Source organism: Babylonia areolata, chromosome 10, assembly GCF_041734735.1.
Source record: "Babylonia areolata isolate BAREFJ2019XMU chromosome 10, ASM4173473v1, whole genome shotgun sequence".
Lineage (NCBI taxonomy): Eukaryota > Metazoa > Mollusca > Gastropoda > Neogastropoda > Buccinidae > Babylonia > Babylonia areolata.
The window spans coordinates 22,287,073-22,307,582 of NC_134885.1; the positions used below are offsets into that span (position 1 = coordinate 22,287,073).

General features: G+C 40.1%; 1 protein-coding gene across 1 annotated transcript in view; it reads right to left on the bottom strand.

The window, feature by feature from the left end:
* Positions 1 to 16,469: 16,469 nt before the first annotated feature.
* LOC143286311 (uncharacterized) overlaps positions 16,470 to 20,510 on the bottom strand; it is a 44,459-nt gene continuing 40,418 nt past the window's right edge. The window contains exons 25-27 of the mRNA XM_076593850.1: positions 19,789 to 19,877; positions 18,731 to 18,807; positions 16,470 to 16,765 (exon numbers count right to left, since the gene is read on the bottom strand). Coding sequence (XP_076449965.1) covers positions 16,633 to 16,765; positions 18,731 to 18,807; positions 19,789 to 19,877 — 299 coding nt within the window. The 3' untranslated portion in view covers positions 16,470 to 16,632. The remainder of the gene's footprint in view (positions 16,766 to 18,730; positions 18,808 to 19,788; positions 19,878 to 20,510) is intronic.

Consider the following 20,510-nt stretch of genomic DNA (forward strand, 5'->3'; position numbering starts at 1 on the left):
TCACTAGTCAACAGACGGTTCATTGCTTCGAAACGATTAAGATGGTTAGCAGCAGTTCCTTAATAAAGAAACAAATGGATCCACCTCAAATTTGGTCATAACGAGAAAGCTATTGTGACTTGTCAGTGTGCCAAATTTGAGTGTGATTGATTGAGCAATGTTCATGAGCAGAACAGATGAGTATTAACAGGCAGACAAAGGTAAACCCCTATACCAGCCATTATCACAGACTGTAAGTGGTGTGTCAAAAGCCATCGATAACAATGGTTCGAACATCCGAGTTTTGTCTTTGTTAACCTTACTATGGAACGGTGACTTCAGGCCAGAGCTTATCCAATGTTCATTAAACATGGTACAGTGATCTGTTTTAGTCAGAACATATCAAATGCTTGTAAATTTGGAGGTCAAAGGTCAAGGTCACATCAGTGTGTGTGTGTGTGTGTGTGTGTGCGTGCGTGTGTGTGTGTGTGTGTTTGCCAGATGAACTGCTTTGCAGTGTCAGGGTTGATTTTTTTTTTTTTTCATGGTTCACTTGGTACATGGAGTAAGGTCAAGGTCACATCAGTGTGTGTGTGTGTGTGTGTGTGTGGGAGAGAGAGAGTCCAGTCACACGTTGAGTCCAGGTGTTTGTGCACTGACTGGGTGACAGATCGTTGTTTTGCGAACTTACATGTTGCAGGTCTAAATGTGCGTCCTGTTGTGCAGGAGCAACCCTCCCAATTTTCTTCTACTTCAGCTCTGAGTCCATTGCTCAAATCTTCCATTCAAAGCTGCTTGAGACGTGGAACATTGCTGAAGGTGTCTGACAGTGGAACAGTGTGATGGTTGGAGTGAAAGTAATCATCTTTTATCAACAAAATTTGTATGAAGGGATACAGAATACAGACTACTTTATTATCTCAACAAGAGAAATTCATTTGCGGTGTCGAAACACTCAAACAACACCTGAAAATCACAGTAATTCATGTATGCACAGAAAGACATAAAATGATACTTGGCGGTTATGATCAAATATATAGCCCAAAGGGTATCAAGTGAAGAAAGAGGAGCTCCCATAATATACAAAATTTTCAAGAATTTGAAATGTTCAAGAGACACACAGACACACACACACACAGTGTGTGTGTGTGTGTGTGTGTGTGTGTGTGTGTGTGTTTAGTGAACGAAATGCATGTCATGGACAATACCATGATAAATGCTTTGTTCTCTACACGCTTCGTAGATTTATATGGCACACAGATTGTAACATTTTGTTCATACTGGTGACACCCATTCGCTGTCAGTGCAGTAATTCTATTTCCCATGCACACGCCTTCACAAACAATCACACACTTCCGAAGACAAAAATATTACAAAATAATCGTTTTTATTGCCCAGTAATTCAATGCACGGTATCCATAGTAACACAGAGCACCAGTTCAATGATATGACGAATTACAAAACATTATGCACGTCTGACATAACAGCACGGTCTTGTTATATAATCAGGTCATGTAGATCAGGAAAATAAATAATACCTCGGATCGATTGTCTTTGACTGATGCACTAGCGTTGTAAAGTTGTGCACAGTTTCAGGAGACTGAGCACATCACACACATTCTGCTATCATCAGTATGTGTGACTGAACATCAAACAGAGCACATCACACTGTTTTGCACACATGTGAGAATGTGTTCAGAGAAAAAGAGAGGGGCGTGTTTCTACTTGTATGTACATCCCTGTGTCTATGTATATAAGTATTATCTAGTAAACTATTGTGAACACAGTTTCGGAACACTATGTTTCTTTGAAAACAAATATTGTGACTACTACTAGCCTGGTTATATAGCTGAGTGCAAGCTGTTATCATACTGGATTGAATGTACTGTAGAATACATAGCTGTCTTTAAAATGGAAGATCTATAGGCATTTCATAACCTTTCATTTGTTAAAAAAAAAAAAAGGTTAAGATCCTGTGTCTAGGGGTGGAGCCCAAACCTCTCCTTCCACCACTTTAACCTTCCTAAACTGAAGTCAGGTACCCATTCACACCTGGGTTGAGTGACGAAAATCTATGTCAAGTCTTATCAGGAAGACAGGAAACGAATGATGGGCGCCTATTGGCAGCCGTCACTCCACTCTAGCCAGTTATGCAGACTGTTGTGAAAATGACCCCATGTTTGTAAAGCTGTTAGACGGGCGCAATAGCCAAGTGGTTAAAGCGTTGGACTGTCAATCTGAGGGTCCCGGGTTCGAATCACGGTGACGGCGCCTGGTGGGTGAAGGGTGGAGATTTTTACGATCTCCCAGGTCAATATATGTGCAGACCTGCTAGTGCCTGAACCCCCTTCGTGTGTATATGCAAGCAGAAGATCAAATACGCACGTTAAAGATCCCGTAATCCATGTCAGCGTTCGGTGGGTTATGGAAACAAGAACATACCCAGCATGCACACCCCCGAAAACGGAGCATGGCTGCCTACATGGCGGGGTAAAAACGGTCATACACGTAAAAGCCCACTCGTGTGCATACGAGTGAACGTGGGAGTTGCAGCCCACGAACGAAGAAGAAGAAGTAAGGCTGTTAGAGCTTGGTCTCTGACCAAGGCTGGCGGTATATAGGTATCTATGTCATCTCCAAGGAGAAATTCACAAAGTGCCTTTCCAAAGAACAGAACACCATGCTGAAAAAGGAGCCTCGAACTCTAATCACAGCATGGTATATAATGGATCAGAAGTCCAACACCGTAACTGATTCTGCGACTTCAGTGTACACTTAAAATTATTTTTTTGAAGAGAAAAAACAATAAAAGGAAGAAAGATCAACAGGTGTCCAACTGATTCAAAGGCACACACACCAGTGTTCCATGCTACAAACTCATTATTTTAGCATGCGGCTGACACTGTGCTGGGTTGACGAAACATCTATGAGAGAGCTAGTCTGATGTGATTATCATAATAAATGTACAAAACTTTGCAAGAACATTTCTTTGTTGGTGATTGAGCAATTTGTTTCTTCTTATTTATTTAGTTAACTTTACTGATTAAAGCCCAGCCCATCACACAGGGCCACATCAGGGATGAAATAGTGTAACTATTGGTCCCTAGGACCTGATAAAAGCCCCACAAAAAATCACCATGGACAAAACACGAAAAAACCCAAACCCAAAACAAAACAAACAAACAACCCCCCCTCCCCCCAAAAAACAGGCACAGGTATAGTCATATTAATGCACATAAACCCAAGATGTGCTTCTTATGTGGACCATTAATTCTATCAAATTTTCATCAAGGGATTAAGAAAAAATATCACCTGAACACAAACATAATCATGCTTTTTTTTTTTTTTTGGTTCTTGGGTTATTTCTCCCACAGTGTTGTGTGGAAAGGAAACAGCTCCTTGATTTTAATCCGGGGTGGATCAACTTTTGTGAACAAGTCACTGCTCATCTTTTAAAACATCTTTAAAATTTAGCCTTGTCCTCAGTAGCATTGTCCTCAACACCACTAATGTCTTGTCCCCAATTCACAGCCACACTTGTTGCAGCATTCAGGTGCCGACAATCCACAGGAAGCTATACATGTTTGGTCATGCATGTATGTGTATACAAACATGTGTGCTTTCAAATGACTGCATGTGCTCAGTCCCTTTACATGTTCACCATGTACCAAAGTTCTTGTGTTTATTTACTTTATACAATGAAATTAACAAAAAAAAAAAAATAAATCAACAAAGGATTCATTTCATAAAAAAAAATCAATGTATTAGAATACAGCAGGATTTTCTCTGGATAATGGAAATGGCTCCTCTCTCCTTAACAAATATGACCATATTTCCCTGCTTATCAAAATAACACATTTTCAAAATGAACAATTCAAAAATGCATGTCTTATTTCTAAATATGCATCACACACACACACACACACACACACACACACACACACACCATTATTACTCATGCAGCCCCCTTCATCAGCTTGTGTTTCAGAATGTTCAGGAACTGTTCACAAATTCAAACATATTAATCATGTTCATCCCCAAGATGACTGCAACGGAATAATCTGTCTACGAACAGTACTAGGGGGATGGGGGTTAAAAAAAAAAGAAAAAAAGCTGAAAACTACATGCCATGCACAATTCATTAATGAGGTATAAAACCTGATACAACCATTTCAAATTTGTTGTCATATTTGTATTTGTAGTTCTTTTTATCATAACAGATTTCTCTGTGTGAAATTCGGGCTGCTCTCCCTAGGGAGAGCGCGTCGCTACACTACAGCATCACCCATTTTTTTGTATTTTTTCCTGCGTGCAGTTTTATTTGTTTTTCCTATCAAAGTGGATTTTTCTACAGAATTTTGCCAGGGTTCTTTTACGTGCGCTAAGTGCATGCTGCATACGGGACCTCAGTTTATCGTCTCATCCGAATGACTAGCGTCCAGACCACCACTCAAGCTAAAGGAGGGGGAGAAAATATCGGCGGCCCAGCTGTGATTAGAACCAGCGCGCTCAGATTCTCTCGCTTTCTAGGTGGACGCGTTATCTCTAGGCCATCACTCCACTATTCTCAGACTGATGACCCGGAAGATGTGGGTTAAATCACCAGCACTGGTTGTTTCTTCTTTAATTATTATTTTTTTTGTCCTTGGCAGACTCCTACTCAGAGCTGTGTGCTGTGGGTTCAAAGGGAAAGACCAGGATCACATAGTGGACGTTCATCCGCTTCACTGATGCGTCTTTGGAAGGAGTGTTGCTTGAACTTCCTGACCAACACTGCAGGTGTCTGTATCTCTCAAGCCTGGTTGGCACCCATATATATTAGGAGATTACAGCCTTGTTAAAATTTTATAGTCCCTAAGCTAAATGGATGGATCCCTTAACAACAACATCATCATACCCATCATCATCAAAATATAGAAAACAAAATGTCTAAAATTCTAGAGCACTAAAAAAAGATTTTTTTCAAATTTCATCAACGACTAGGTAGTTGCATGTCTCGAACAGTTCATCACAAAAACATCAATGAAAACCACCACAACCACCTGCATGATGAACAGAACCAAAGCATGAGAGAAGGAAGGGGTTATTACAATGCTGGAATGTTTTAACTTCATGAAGGTACTTAAATTTTCAGATCATCAAAAATACATGCATTAACTCAATCAGTACTGAATTGCTATGACTCATGCTTACAGCATGGGTCACTGTGGTGTTGAGAGCTAAATGAGTTAATTTTGGAGATAGTTGACTGCTGCTCCATGTAAGTAGAAAAAGAAAAATGAGTGATGGAAAACTTGCTGACAGAGGGAAGCCCGTCTTAATGTTCCTGCAGGTTTATGTTTCTCGAGGTCTGAACTTCCATGTCTATGTTCCCATAAAAAAAAATTGGGAGGTCTTTTTTCCCCTCAAGGTTCCTCTAGGTCTAGGTTTCCCCGATATCAAAGTATGTTTCAACACAGATACACTTCGTGGTACTGATCAGTAGTCAGCATTAGTCAGAGGCAAAAACTGGTGAAAACTTTTTATAATTGCAAAAGAAATTATTCACAATACAGAAAGATGTCAACATGTCACAAACTGAACATTTTGGGGTACAGTATTGGCCACTGCTGGTCACTGACCAGTACCATAAAGTGTGTGCATGATGAAACATACATAGACCTGGGGGGGACACAGAACTGGGAGAACAAAAACCTGTGGGAACTAAGATTCAGAAAATGTTAATTCTGGGGATCATAGACCTGGAGGAACATACAGCTGGCAGAATACAGACCTGGGGAAACTGAAAGAAAAATGGGAGGGGCCACTTTCGTGCTTGGGGTGAGTCCTGTCAATGTCGTCAGTGTCGGCAGATTCATGGGGGGCTGTTGTTTGAGGGACGTGGTGGCGGTCTTCACTCTGGGGGAGACGCTCACTCAGTCTGGCTCCGCGACTAAGCCATTATTGTCGTTAGTAGGGGGCTTAGTAGGTGGTGTCCTAAGTACGTTAAAACAGAGCAGGCACCACTGAACACCACCGAAGTGACTCAGCAGCAGTGCAGGGTCTCCTCTGGTGTGTGGCCTCCAGGCGACCTAACATCGATGGTTCCCTGTGGACTGCCGACGCTGGAACTGCGACGGACGAACCCGGGTGTGGCCGTGTATTGGGGAATCTAAATGAGCGGCGTGGGAATAATGCCACTGAAACGGCGCAGATGATGGGGCAGCAAAAAAAAAAAAAAAGAAAAAAAAAAGAAAAAAAAAAGAAAGAAAAATGGGAGGGGAACACAGACTTGGGCGAATATAGACCTGGGTGAACTCAGACCTGATGGAACTTAGAACTGGCTGGAAGAAAGTTTGGGGGAACAAAGACCTGAGGATACTTGGACCCAGATGAAAGAAAGCTTGGTGGAACACAGACCAGGGAGAATGTAGACCTTGGGTAGCTTAGACCTGAGGGAACCTAGACCTGGCTGAAAGAATGTTTGGGACAACAAAGACCTGAGGGTACCTAGACCTGGAGGAAATAAGGATCGATTTTATGCAGAAAAAAAAGGACAGTTCTGATGATGATCCTTCTTTTTATTCAATAACAGAATGAAGAGTATGCAGGCAGGGACAGAAGGGTGAGTGGTCATGGGGGGAAAAAAACATGGGAAGAAGAGATCCGCTCAAAAGAGACCGAGGGCCAGTTTCACTCATGCAAACAGTACCAGAAGAAAAGAAAAACAACAACAACAAAAAAAAAAAAAAAAAGGTGGGGGACAAGAGACTGAGTTGTTTCCACTGACAAGCATAGAGGCTGACACCATGACAACACTGTTATGAAATGGCTTAGTTAATAATATCAGAGCCGCGGCAAAAGTAATAATCATTGCATCGCAACATTTTCAGGAATCCCAACAAACCATTTTTTCCACTTAGCCACCTCTCCAACAACACAATTAATTACTCAATGTCAAAACCAAAATCTCTTCATTAAATAATAACAGTTTAATCAAATACATAAAAAAAAAACGCTACCAAAATCTCTACATCAGTTAATAATAATAGTTTAATTGAACACATAATAATAATCAAATACACTCTTTTCTATCCAATGTTAATGTTTAGCAATAATCAAACACACAAATTAATACTTTAATGACATATACAACAAAAGGCATTGCTCAGCAATCTACAACACCCACCCAAAACAAAGAGAGGTGCACAGATTAACTCAGCAACAGCGCAGGGTCTCCTCTGCTGCGTGGTCTCAGAGGACTAAACTTTGATCGCTAACTCACTCTGGATTACCCAAGTTAGGTCTGGTTTGTGGTCGCACAGCTATGACAGCTAACTCACTTTGGATCAGTCTATTTAGGAAAGCCACAGAATGAGTGTATTTCAAAGACTTGTGGATTTGTAACGTAAGGGAAGTGCTTTTGAAACAGTGCACAAGATAAGTTTAAATAAGACAGACAACGGACTATATCAAAAACAGAGTAAACACACACACAGACACATACAAATGCACTAACACACATACACCCACAAGCTGACCCATAAAACAGAGTGTGTGTGTGTGTGTGTGTGTGTGTGTGTGTGTGAAAAGTATATTGGTTGGTGTGTGTGTGTGTGTGCATTAGAGAGAGAGAGAGCGAGAGAGAGAGGGAGAGGCAGACAAGAGAGAGAGAGAGAGGCAGACAAGAGAGAGAGAGGGAGAGGCAGACAAGAGAGAGAGAGAGAGGGAGAGGCAGACAGACAGAGAGAGGGAGAGAGAGAGCGGGCAAGAGAGGGAGAGAGAGAGAAAGGCAGACAAGAGAGAGAGGGGTAGAGAGAGAGGCAGACAAGAGAGAGAGACAGACAAGAGTGAGGGAGAGAGGGAGAGAGAGAGAGAAAGGCAGACAAGAGAGAGAGAGAGGTAGAGAGAGAAAGAGGTAGAGAGAGAGACAGACAAGAGAGAGAGAGAGGTAGAGAGAGAAAGAGGTAGAGAGAGAGACAGACAAGAGAGGGAGAGAGAGAGAGAGAGGTAGAGAGGCAGACAAGAGGGAGAGAGAGAGACAGACAGACAGAGAGGCAGACAAAAGAGAGGAGAGAGAAGTAGAGAGGGAGGCAGACAGAGAGAGAGAGAGAGAGAGAGAGAGAGAGAGAGAGAGAGAGAGAGAGAGACTGAACAGGCAAAACAGGAAGTGCTGGTAGAAGGCAAAACAGGACACAGAGTCAAACCCTGAAGAGGCCATTTGAGGGTGGCGGCATAATCAGAGTAGGCAAAACAGGAATCGGTGAATCGGACCTGTTCCCTTTTCCCTCTGATTCCTGTACACACTCCCTTCAGTCTACAGTACATAAAGAGGGGAATCTCTGTCTGAAATGTCACCAGCTCCGACGGGCGCAATAGCCAAGTGGTTAAAGCGTTGGACTGTCAATCTGAAGGTCCCGGGTTCAAATCACGGTGACGGCGCCTGGTGGGGGAAGGGTGGAGATTTTTACGATCTCCCAGGTCAACATATGTGCAGACCTACTAGTGCCTGAACCCCCTTCGTGTGTATATGCACGCAGAAGATCAAATACGCACGTTAAAGATCCTGTAATCCATGTCAGCGTTCGGTGGGTTATGGAAACAAGAACATACCCAGCATGCACACCCCCGAAAACGGAGTATGGCTGCCTACATGGCGGGGTAAAAACGGTCATACATGTAAAAGCCCACTCGTGAGCATACGAGTGAACGTGGGAATTGCAGCCCACGAACGCAGAAGAAGAAGAAGAAGAAGTCACCAGCTCCACTCAACAACGTTCGTCCTTACTCACTGTCCCTTTCGTTCAACTATCAACAACATTATCACCATTGCCGCTCACAGCCCAGATGATCACACAAGGCCACACATCAGGGCTGGAAAAAATACTGCCAATATCAAAGCCAAAGAGAAAGAGATATGGAAAAGAAAATAAGGCAAAAGTACAGTCACATTCATGAATAAAAACTATGGAAATGCTTCTGACAATGACCATACATCATTTTCTTTTTTTTTTCTTTTACCCTAAGATTAAACAAAAAAGAAAGAAGCAGAACATAAACAATACACAAAATCATATACAAAAACATGGCACATACAACCCCCCACCCCCACCCCTCAAAAAAAAAAGCCAGTGGGCAACTCATACAAACACCCGTAACAACACAAACAAAAAACATGACTTTCATGATGTAAATGTTTGTTTCATAACCAAACATCACTGAATGATATAAGAATGAAGCAAAACCAAACACAAATAAAAACCTTTTGTTCGGAGCTGTTGATATGCTTGTATAAAATATAAAAGCACATGGCAAAAACCGCACATTGAAAAACAGAAGGATCAGTGGAACAGAGCTCGCTCCAGAGACAAAAACAAAACAAAAAAAAACAAAAAAAAAAACAAAACAAAAAAAACCCTAAAACAAAAGCGAAGTCCAGGATTTTCAACAGCAGTATTTCAATATACATGAGAAAATAAGAAAACAGAATAATGACAGTCTTAAACAAGGCAGATGTATGCAAATACAAGCATACATACATATCAATGGCAGAATAGTTTAAACAAAATCACTACTCTCTATTTTTTTACATCAACATTCTCCTCTTGCCTCAGATGAAAGAAAAAATAAACCATATGTATAATGTTATTTGAATTTTAATTTCTTGTTTAATAATAAATAAATATGTATGTGAATTTATACATATAGTGCCTATTCTCTAAATAGGGCTCTGCATGCTTTACAAAAGCAGAGTAAACAGGATCACGCATATGCACAGAGTAAATAGGATCACACATAATGCACACATGTATCTTTAAATGTGCCCACACTCACACACACATGTGCAGCACACACACACACGTGTGCACCCACACATACACGCTCACACAAACAGGAAAATGGAATGGTGCTGGGTGAGGTTAGAGAGGTAGAGTGGAATGGTTCTACGTTAGATTTTTAAAAAATGGGTTTTTAAGGGAAGACTTGAATGAAGTGGAAGAAGAAGAGTGCCTGATCTGTAGAGGGAATGACTTCCAGTCAGTCAATTGGACCATAGAGACAGAAAACATTTCTCCCCAGCCCAATGTGAACATGTTTTCTGTCAGACATACAACAGCGGGCTGTCAGTTGTTCTGTCTTAATCAATTTTAAAAAAAAAATCTGTTTTCCATACAGAAAGCACATGTTTCTGTGTTGTACAGTGGTGCTGCTAATGATCAGCTGCGTGAGCATATATATATATATATATATATATATATATATATATATATATATATATATATATATATATATACACACAGATCTGCTGTCTGCAATTGTTCTGAACAGCATACGTTACACATCTAAAAAATGGATTAAAAATTTCTGCAATACAAACCATAGTCATCAAAAATTCTAAAACATGAAAGCTAACGATTTAGTTCTGAAAGAAAAAAAAAACTAATAAAAAAACATTCATAACAGACATTTTGGTTTTCATCTGACTGTTCTTCTCAATGGCACACATACAAATTCAGTGCAAAACGTCAGTACAGTTAGAAGCATCCCAAATATATCAGTTACGTAACAAACTGATAATCCTGGGGAGAAAAAATCACATCACAAACGTCATACATCGGTTCAGCCCTAGAACAATGGTATTCAAGATGTCTGTTGAACAATGAAATACACCAGACACATTATACAAGTAAATATAATTTAATATTCTACTAAACATAATCTACTTAAACCAACAAAAGCAATGCATGTGTAGTATCTATATTTCTTAAAGTTCACGTCCTACAATCTCTCAACAAGGCAATGCATGTGTAGTATCTATATTTCTTAAAGTTCACGTCCTACAATCTCTCAACAAGGCAATGCATGTGTAGTATCTACATTTCTTAAAGTTCACGTCCTACAATCTCTCAGCAAGGCAATGCATGTGTAGTATCTATATTTCTTAAAGTTCACGTCCTACAATCTCTCAACAAGGCAATGCATCTGTAGTATCTATATTTCTTAAAGTTCACGTCCTACAATCTCTCAACAAGGCAATGCATGTGTAGTATCTATATTTCCTAAAGTTCACGTCCTACAATCTCTCAACAAGGCAATGCATCTGTAGTATCTATATTTCTTAAAGTTCACGTCCTACAATCTCTCAACAAGGCAATGCATGTGTAGTATCTATATTTCTAAAAGTTACCATCCTACAATCTCTCAACAAGGCAATGCATGTGTAGTATCTGTATTTCTTAAAGTTCACGTCCTACAATCTCTCAACAAGGCAATGCATGTGTAGTATCTATATTTCTTAAAGTTAACATCCTACAATCTCTCAACAAGGCAATGCATGTGTAGTATCTATATTTCTTAAAAGTTCACGTCCTACAATCTCTCAGCAAGGTAGGTCAAAACATAATCTACTTAAACCAACAAAAGCAATGCATGTGTAGTATCTATATTTCTTAAAAGTTCACGTCCTACAATCTCTCAACAAGGCAATGCATGTGTAGTATCTATATTTCTTAAAGTTCACGTCCTACAATCTCTCAACAAGGCAATGCATGTGTAGTATCTGTATTTCTTAAAGTTCACGTCCTACAATCTCTCAACAAGGCAATGCATCTGTAGTATCTGTATTTCTTAAAGTTCACGTCCTACAATCTCTCAACAAGGCAATGCATGTGTAGTATCTGTATTTCTAAAAGTTCACGTCCTACAATCTCTCAACAAGGTAGGTCAAACTTTAAAGGTCCCACAGCCTCCTTCCGGCCATTTTTTTTACCTTCCCCAACATAAATCAGGTCCCCATTGACACCTGGGCGGAGTGAGGAAAATCAGAGGAAAGCGCCTCTCCCTGGGACCCAACACTGCGCCAAAACAGTGAACCCCTGAACCCTCATCACTGGTGAACACTGAATCACAAGTCCAATGCCTACCTGTTGATGGCACGGCACCTCAGCAATTCGGCAGGTAGAAATTTCCACAAGACACCTGGCACCTGGGATCACCCCAACCCCCCCCCTCCCCCTTACCCCCCACCCCTTTTCTTTTTCTTCAAGATTTATCCACTTTTTCTCAGGTGTGGTTTCAGTTTTTCAAGGAGGCGTCACTGTGTTCTGACAAAATACATGTATTATGTAAAACCACGTCTGCTAGAAAGACACCTGACAATCAACGTAACCCACCACCGTCAGGCACAGGTTGTAATAATAAAACATGAAGTACTTGATGGGTCAATTGCATCATCACAAAAGTGCACAAAATGGGGCATGCAATGCTTTACAAAAAAAAAAAAAGAAAAAAAAAAAGGGAAACAGAAAAGAAAAGGATGTTCAGGTTTTAAGGACAAGGACAACTATAAACAGGCTGTGCCACAGCATATGTCAACGTACTTGCCATATTTACAATTGGAAAGAATGTATAAAAATAATACATATGACTTTTAAAAAAAAGTTTTCATGTATACACTCATAAGTAATTCAAAGCATAAACCCAAACATGCTCATAAAAATAGTTTCTATGACCCTGACATTTGTTAAGTAACTCCAATAGGCTTTTTTCATGCAGTGAACAAATATCACTTAGTCACACCAAAAAACATTAAGATTGGTCAGTGAAACTCCTCAAAGAAGAACCACAGCAAGATCACAGGTATATGCTAACCAGAGCATTCAACAACAACAAAATGATGTATGCATTTGCATCCTGATCTTGTATTCAAAGCACTTTATGTAAACCCTTCACCTAGAAAGGAAGAAAAGGTCATAATAAAGGGAGAGAGAAAGATTTTTAAAGAAAGTTTATAGTGAGTTCAATGCGGATATATCAGCCTACTGTTGCCCTCTTGCAGCACTTGTCATGATTTTCCTGCCCAGAGCTGATTCGTTGTATACAGCACAAAATTTTATGTGAAACATTTATATATATATATATATATATATATATATATATATATATAAAAAGAAAAAAAAAGAGGTCTATCTCACACACAGGAATTCTACCAAAAAAAAGTTTGTTTTGAACATCATACAGAAAACTGGCAGCACCAGAGGGAACTGTTTCCAATAGAGTTTGTTTAACCCTTTCAAAGCTGCTGATGAGGAAGTTGGTCACCAGCTATCACCTCACTGATACAATATTGTTTATAGGTCAGGACTCAGTCATCACTCTTGGGCTTCTTCCTCTTGGGACTGCATTATTTCTGTTCAGCAAAACCAACTGCACCATTGATAAGTGCAACAAAGAGTATAACTGCATTTCAAACTCATGCCAGACTAACCTCATGTCACTAAGGTTCAAGAGTCAAGGGGTTAAGCATCATGCCCCCTACCTAATTTTCTTTTCTTGTGTTTCTGATGAACAGACACGGCATCCTTATGTGTAGTTTCTCTTACAGAAGAAGACAACTCATTGCTTTGCACAGGCAAATGTTTTGCTGATGTTCCATCGCGATCACTCTTCTAACACAACAACTCAAACCTAACATTAATCCTGATCCCAATTCCTGCCTGTCAAACGCATCAAAGGTCCCATAACCTTTCACACCCACAGGGGCAGTGAACTCATATCCAAGGGCTCAGCGTAGGAATGCGGTGCCCAATCCTCTCCTTCCGGCATTTTAACTTTCCCCAACCAGAAAGTCAGGTCCCCGTTTACACACCTGGGCTGAGTGAGGAAAACTGGAGTCAAGTGCCTCTCCCACAGACTCCGCACCATTGTCAATGTTTTAAAAGCGAATGTGTGAAATGCTTTTATTTGAGAACATGTTTATTACTCTTGTGTAATCAAGTAATCTGCGTGTGTGGGTTGGGTGGGTGCGGGTGTGTGCTGATTATCTGGTTGCGGTTTTCCGCAATTTATCTTTATTCTTATCTTATCTGTCTATTATAATCAATGTGCTGTATAGTAGGCTATGCTTATAATTATATTCAAATAATGTTTCTTAATTCTTTCTGTTTTTACATTAAGAATACTAGTTATTACCTGCAGTGTGTGGAATGTATGTATGAAACGGTGTATGTGATATTTTTTACATTTGTACCTTCGTAATATTCGTAAAAGCTGTTGTTGACTTTTACAGTTATGGTCCCCATGTTGTTTACTTGTCTATGTTGTGATAATGCACCTGACCAAATTTCTCCAGTTGGAGATAATAAAGTTATTCTTATCTTAAAATAGGGCATCAAACTCTGAACATTAGTGAATGCTGGATCAAAAGTCCAATGCCTGATTTTGCCCCCCTATCAACAATTACCTGAAATGAAACTTTACAGAAATGGCCAATGCCATTTCTGATCATGTGACCTCATAATGCACAAATTCCCAGTCCACGAAGAATGCGCTTGAATTCACCAGTCCAAACAATGGGACAGATGAAAAACACACACAAAAAAACATAAGCCTCCCATGCAAAGTGGTTAGCATCATGAACAGAAAGGGAGGAAACAGCTTAACTCACTCAGTACGGCCAGTCCTCTCTTCTCCTCTACACAGACCCCTCGGATGTCCAGTGGGTGTCTGAATGACCCAACCTTTAGCTTCCATCGTAAGAATTGTGGTATTCTTTGTCAACATTCACCTCTTCAGTATAAGAGCCTTCCTCTTGCAATATTTTGATGATGGTAATTGGGGTGAAACGCTGTTAACGTCGTCTCTTTCGCTGTTCGTATGGAGAGAGTTAAAGCCCCAATAGAAGTGATCATTTACAGCCTACTGCTGGCTCCTACCCACAGCTGATTGTGCCATGGGCACAAATGTACAGCCTGGCACCACACAGTTGAGGGTCATCCACTTCACGGATGCATCTTTTAGGAGTGTTGCTCAAATGCGCTGACCAACACTGTGTCAGTATCTCAGGCCTGGTTGGCACTGGAATGCATCATTAAAGATAGGGCAGAGTACAGCCTTGTCACATAGTCCCAAATCTAAATGGACCCCAACGACGGCTGCATTGATGTCATCCACATCATCATTCTTCATCATAAAAAATAGAAAACAAAATGGCTCAAATGCTAGGCAACCCCCCTACCCTAAAACAAAATTTTACAAAATGCTAGAGGACCCCCCTTGCCCTCCCACACCCTTAAAAAATTATAAAAAAAAAGACACTCACAGACGCACAGAATCACACAGTCCTACCTACACAGGGACCACCAAAGCAAAAAACCAAAACAAATAAGTCATGCAAAGAAAATGAAACAAAAGCCTGGAATGCACCATCCCTCAAGGAACACTGACATCAACAAATACTTCCAGTATTCTACAACAGGAACATGACCATGGACATAAGAGGAATGGGAGCCAAACAAAACTTATCACAGCTCAAACTGCAACACATACACACACACACAAAAATTCAAACATCACCAATAATCGATTTCACTGATTTTCATTATGCACACACAAACTGAGATCATGTACTAACAACACAAACACAAAACTTACCAGGTACCAGCTTTCTTCCTTCAGACATCATGGCGCACAACTGGCAGAGTGCTTTCCCATGCAAGGAATGGAGTCATGGAGGAAGACAATACAGTCTACAAATGCCAACATTTCCAGAGATGAACTTCTAGAAATCTTGCACAGCGTACAATCAAAGATGCAAAGTAGGCAGCCATACACTGCTCTCTGCTCTCCATGTGCCTTGTACCTCCCAAACATATGTTCATACCGCATGATAGTTTTCTTTCTTCTTTTTTACTTCTTCGTTTTTTTTTTTTCTGAAAGGTTCTAGAATCTATATACACTTTTGTTAAAAGCAGAAGACTGTTTCATATACGTATGTTCTCTAGGATTTCTCTCTGTAGATGGCTCTGTCACACAGCCAATGCTCACTGATTTTCAGCACCATCAATGATTTCAACAAGATGTTTGCTTTAGTCGTACAGAAATAAGTGGCAGCCTCAGAAACTAAATTTAGATTCCAGGGTAACATGTCAGCTGTCAAACGTTAGGGACTGTCACCTGTTTCACCTCCCTCTCCATCCCTCCCGACCACCTCCTTTCTCTATCCACTCCTCCTCCATCTTTCTCCAACCACCCGCTCCATCACAGAAGTCCATCATTCTCCAACCACCCGCTCCATCACAGAAGTCCATCATTCTCGAACAATGAAGACGTCACTGACTGCGGAGATGAGAACACAGCCCAAAGGCAAATGCACAAGTGCAGCTGCACTGTAAGCATGCAACAGCAGATGACCGGTCTTGTCTCCTCACTTTGTGGGGGTTGACGCTTCTGCGAATTACATGAGTACACGTATTCCTGTCCCACATACTTCACGAGTATGTCAAAGCTGGTAAATACATTAGGTCCAAGCAAATGGAAGGCTGTAATTGAACACAATGTACCATTCACATGAAAAAACCCCCAGAAAAACTTAAAAGATTCAAACAGAACACAAGACACATTGGTGAGACCCATTCAAAACACTGGACACGTTTATAACACTCAATAAATAACGGGACATATTCACAGCACCCACAGGACAAATTTAAAACACCCAATCAAATGCCAGGACTAATTTACAGGACCCAATCCAAAAAACAGGACACATCTAAAACACACAATCAAATCTAGGGCACATTAACTGGACCCAATACAAAAACAGGACGCATTTATAATATCCAATCAAATCACACATTCACCTGGCTGACAGTGTGCTTCATCTGACAAGAGGCAATCTCATTTGGAGTATTCTAGATCAAAACTGTGAACGTCAACACTTTCAAAGCCAGTATCTGCAGTCTGTGTCTTGTGAAACATCAGCACAAGGGGCACTGTTTCTCTGGGGCGCAAAACTTGTGGAACACATGGCCTGAGAACAGAAACAAAGGATTAGTGTCTATGTGTTTGAGGCAAACAGCAGTGGTATACATTGGTAAAGATTCTCGGATTCTGGATACACATAATCAGACCTACCAACCCCTGAACTTTTTAAATTCAATATCGGAGGGGAGTTTTTAAAAGCTAGGGAAATGTATTGTCAATATGGCACACACACAACATATGTTGCACCCAAATAAACGAACATTCCAGTTTAATTCCAAACACAGTCCATGATAATGGCTTTTGACAGACACTGTCGTAATGTGGATGCTGACTGGCAGGTGAGAAAGTAGGTCAGCAGGAATATGTGCTGGGCAAAGTTTGACTATACAGTGAATTAATGTGCTGTCATAATTCAAATGATACCCAGACTCTTCTTTGATTTTTAAAATTCAAAATTTTTTTTTTTTGGTTAAGGGGGAAATTCAAGTCTGTGGGCATTGGGGAATGCAGTTTAGGTTTGGGGAATGAATTTGAAATGGTGGGTAGGTCTGTATAGTAGAAAGTTTAAACTTACTCGTATATTTCAGTAGTCTCTCACCACCTTCATCAGCAACTCTTGTTTTCTGACTGTTTTCGTGACCTCTTGACCATGTTGATGGCTCATTGTTGGTGTGACAGTAATAGCAATGGTTTGGTTTTTCATGCCTACTTTTTTGTCAGAACTGTTTCGTTTTTAAATCACAAGATTTCAATAAGCAGTGAACAACTAAAATTTTGAACACAAACATGTAGAAACATCAATGTATACTGCAACAGTAGCACTATTCAGTTTGAGGGAAAATGAGAGGACTGGAAAGGAAGAGACATTGTTTTTCAACTGTTCCATTCTGTACTAAAGATGCTTTGCTGCTTGCTTAACTCTCTCCATACGAACGGCGAAAGAGACGGCGTTAACAGCGTTTCACCCCTATTACCATCATCAAAATATTTCAAGCGGAAGGCTCTTATACTGAAGACGTGAATGTTGACAAGGAATACCACAATTCTGACGACGGAAGCTAAAGGTTGGGTCATTCAGACACCCACTGGACATCCGAGGGGTCTGTGTAGAGGAAAAGAGAGGACTGGCCGTACTGAGTGAGTTAACTTAGCTGACACTGTAGTATTCACTTCTGAAACTGTTATTCTATATCTTTTAAATATTCAGTTCTACATAAATTAAAAACATAAAAAGCAATTATACAAGTTTTTCAGCCTTGGGGGCTGGTTGGCATTGGGAACCATTCCAACACCGACTGTCCGAAAACCCTCATGGCTGAGAGAGTGGGATGTAACTAGGGCAAGACACTCTCCACTATAATCAGATTCTAGCCCACATAGAACAGCAGTTGCCTCCTCTGCTATTCTGGTGGTCATAGTCAGACACGACTGCCTATCATACATGCATAGAAGCATTATAATCAAAATGAAAACCATGTCAGTCATTAAATGTTTCAAACCAAGGCTTCTGACAATTCACAAATATGTGACTATGACACTTAGAAAATGGAAAAAATTGAGCTGGATGCAGATTGATCAGGTCCAAGGGACCTTTTTAACGCTTCCAGAACAAACAGATAAAAAAAGTGAAAATCATGTACAGGAACTTCAGTCTGTGACTAGGATCGTCTGTTAAGAATAAGAGTTCTTTCTCTCACCCCTTTGATCTTGGTTGAAAAAGGTAAATGATTATGACAAGAAGATAAGGTTTTATAAAGTATGGTGTGTAGCAACGCGAATTTCATCGACATGTGCAGCGTGAGGGATTTCCTCTGATGCTTTATTCACAAATAAAACAGCGTCTGGAATGTGGGAACATAGACTTTGTGCTGCTCTCTGGAGGTAATGCACATGCCACATTTCTGTAAGCAAACATGTCAATAATGTTTATCTTTGAGATATCAAAGAATTCACGTAACTTGTACAAATATAGCCAACGTAAGTCGAGTGACTTGGATGACTCTCAACTTACCACACTTGAAAGTGTACAGTCCTGGCTCCAAGTGCGACACTGTCTCGTTCAGCTCGATGCCACATGCTTCGCACACCCTGCACACAACCACAAAGAACACAGTGTGACTTATAGATTACTTATAGATTCAAATAATCAATATTACCAGTGTTGTGTAAACACAAAGAATGCAGCTAACCCCAAACATTTTCTAAATTTGACACCAGCAGCACATTCAAGACAAATTACAAGTCTAATGTATAGAATTCGTTTAAATGCCTTTTGTACAAAATTTTCTAAAAATATAAAATGTATATGGGTAAGCAAATAACTGTAAGTCATCTACTCATTCATTGTCCGAGCATAAGACATTTAATTCCTAAAGATGTAGTTGATGACTTTTCTTCCAATATTTCATTAGCCACTGAAAAGATTTTGAATGATTATTCATTGCTTAGAATGTTTTCGGAAATTCTAAACTCCAGTCCAGTTGGTATCCTCCTTTGATGTGTTATAATTAATGTTGTTATTTATATTTACATTGTTATAGGTTAATACTTGTTGATATGCATATACATATTCTCCTTCCCATGACACCTCATTCAATGCACACCACAATCTCTTTAGACTTTTTTCTTATAATATACTTTTCCTCTGATACATAACATGAATACTTTTTTACACTAATATTCACATGCATTCCCTTTCCTTTATCCACTTCTTTACTCCTTTCCATCTAAAAACACTTATAGTGAATAGACGTTAAACTGAAGATAAAACACAGTGTGAAATGTGAATGCTGCACCGCCTGGGAACAATATGGGCGTCCCTGGCAAACTTCTGTTAAAAAATCCATTTTGATCGTAAAACAAATAAACTTGCAGACAGACAAAAAAGAACAAACAAACAGGTGGTCCTGCAGTGTGGTGATGTGCTCTCCTTATGGACAGCAGCTGAAATTTCACACAGAGTAATCCTGATGTGACAAAACAATGTAACACAATACAATACAATACTGACAAGAGTCACAGGATGAATAGGAGGAGGAGGAAGAGGTGGAGAAAAAGGAGGAGGATTACCTGAAGATGTTGACCTGGACCCCCCAGTGGCAGTCTGGGTCTTCTGCCAGCTGTTTGTCTTCCACTGGGGCGCTTGACAGTCGTGCAAACTGTGTGCACACATACATGCAAGCATACAGACACATACACACATGAACACACACACACACAAGTGCACAGACAGACATACACATATGTTAGATACTTGAAATGTTCTTAGATGTGTCAACGTAACTTTCCGTGATCTCTTGATTATTTGAACATGTATAAGTTTCTTAGCATAATCTTTTTGCATGTTTGTACTGTGAGTACGAGCAACACAATCGCATGTTAATTTCTCTATGAAGATAATAAAGTTGATCTGACTTAACACACACACACACACACACAAAGAAATACACACACATGCATACACATATTCACACACAAAAACAACAACATGCAAAACACACAAGTGAGTTTCAATATACACCACATACAAACACATTATGGAAGAGAACACATTATGCAAGACAAGAATCACATATACATATTAACCCCATCATCATGGTATTAGTAAACAATCATCTTACACGCGGAAAAAAAATCAAGATCTCACATCTGTAACTGTGGAATAGGAAATTTTCTTCCTAAAATTATGTTTAAGTAACGTACTTAACCGTGACCCACTAGTGCAGACTCCAGCAGGGGTCTGATATTCCTGTCCTGTGCAAACTACTATCCGCCTATGCAGAGAAAACGAA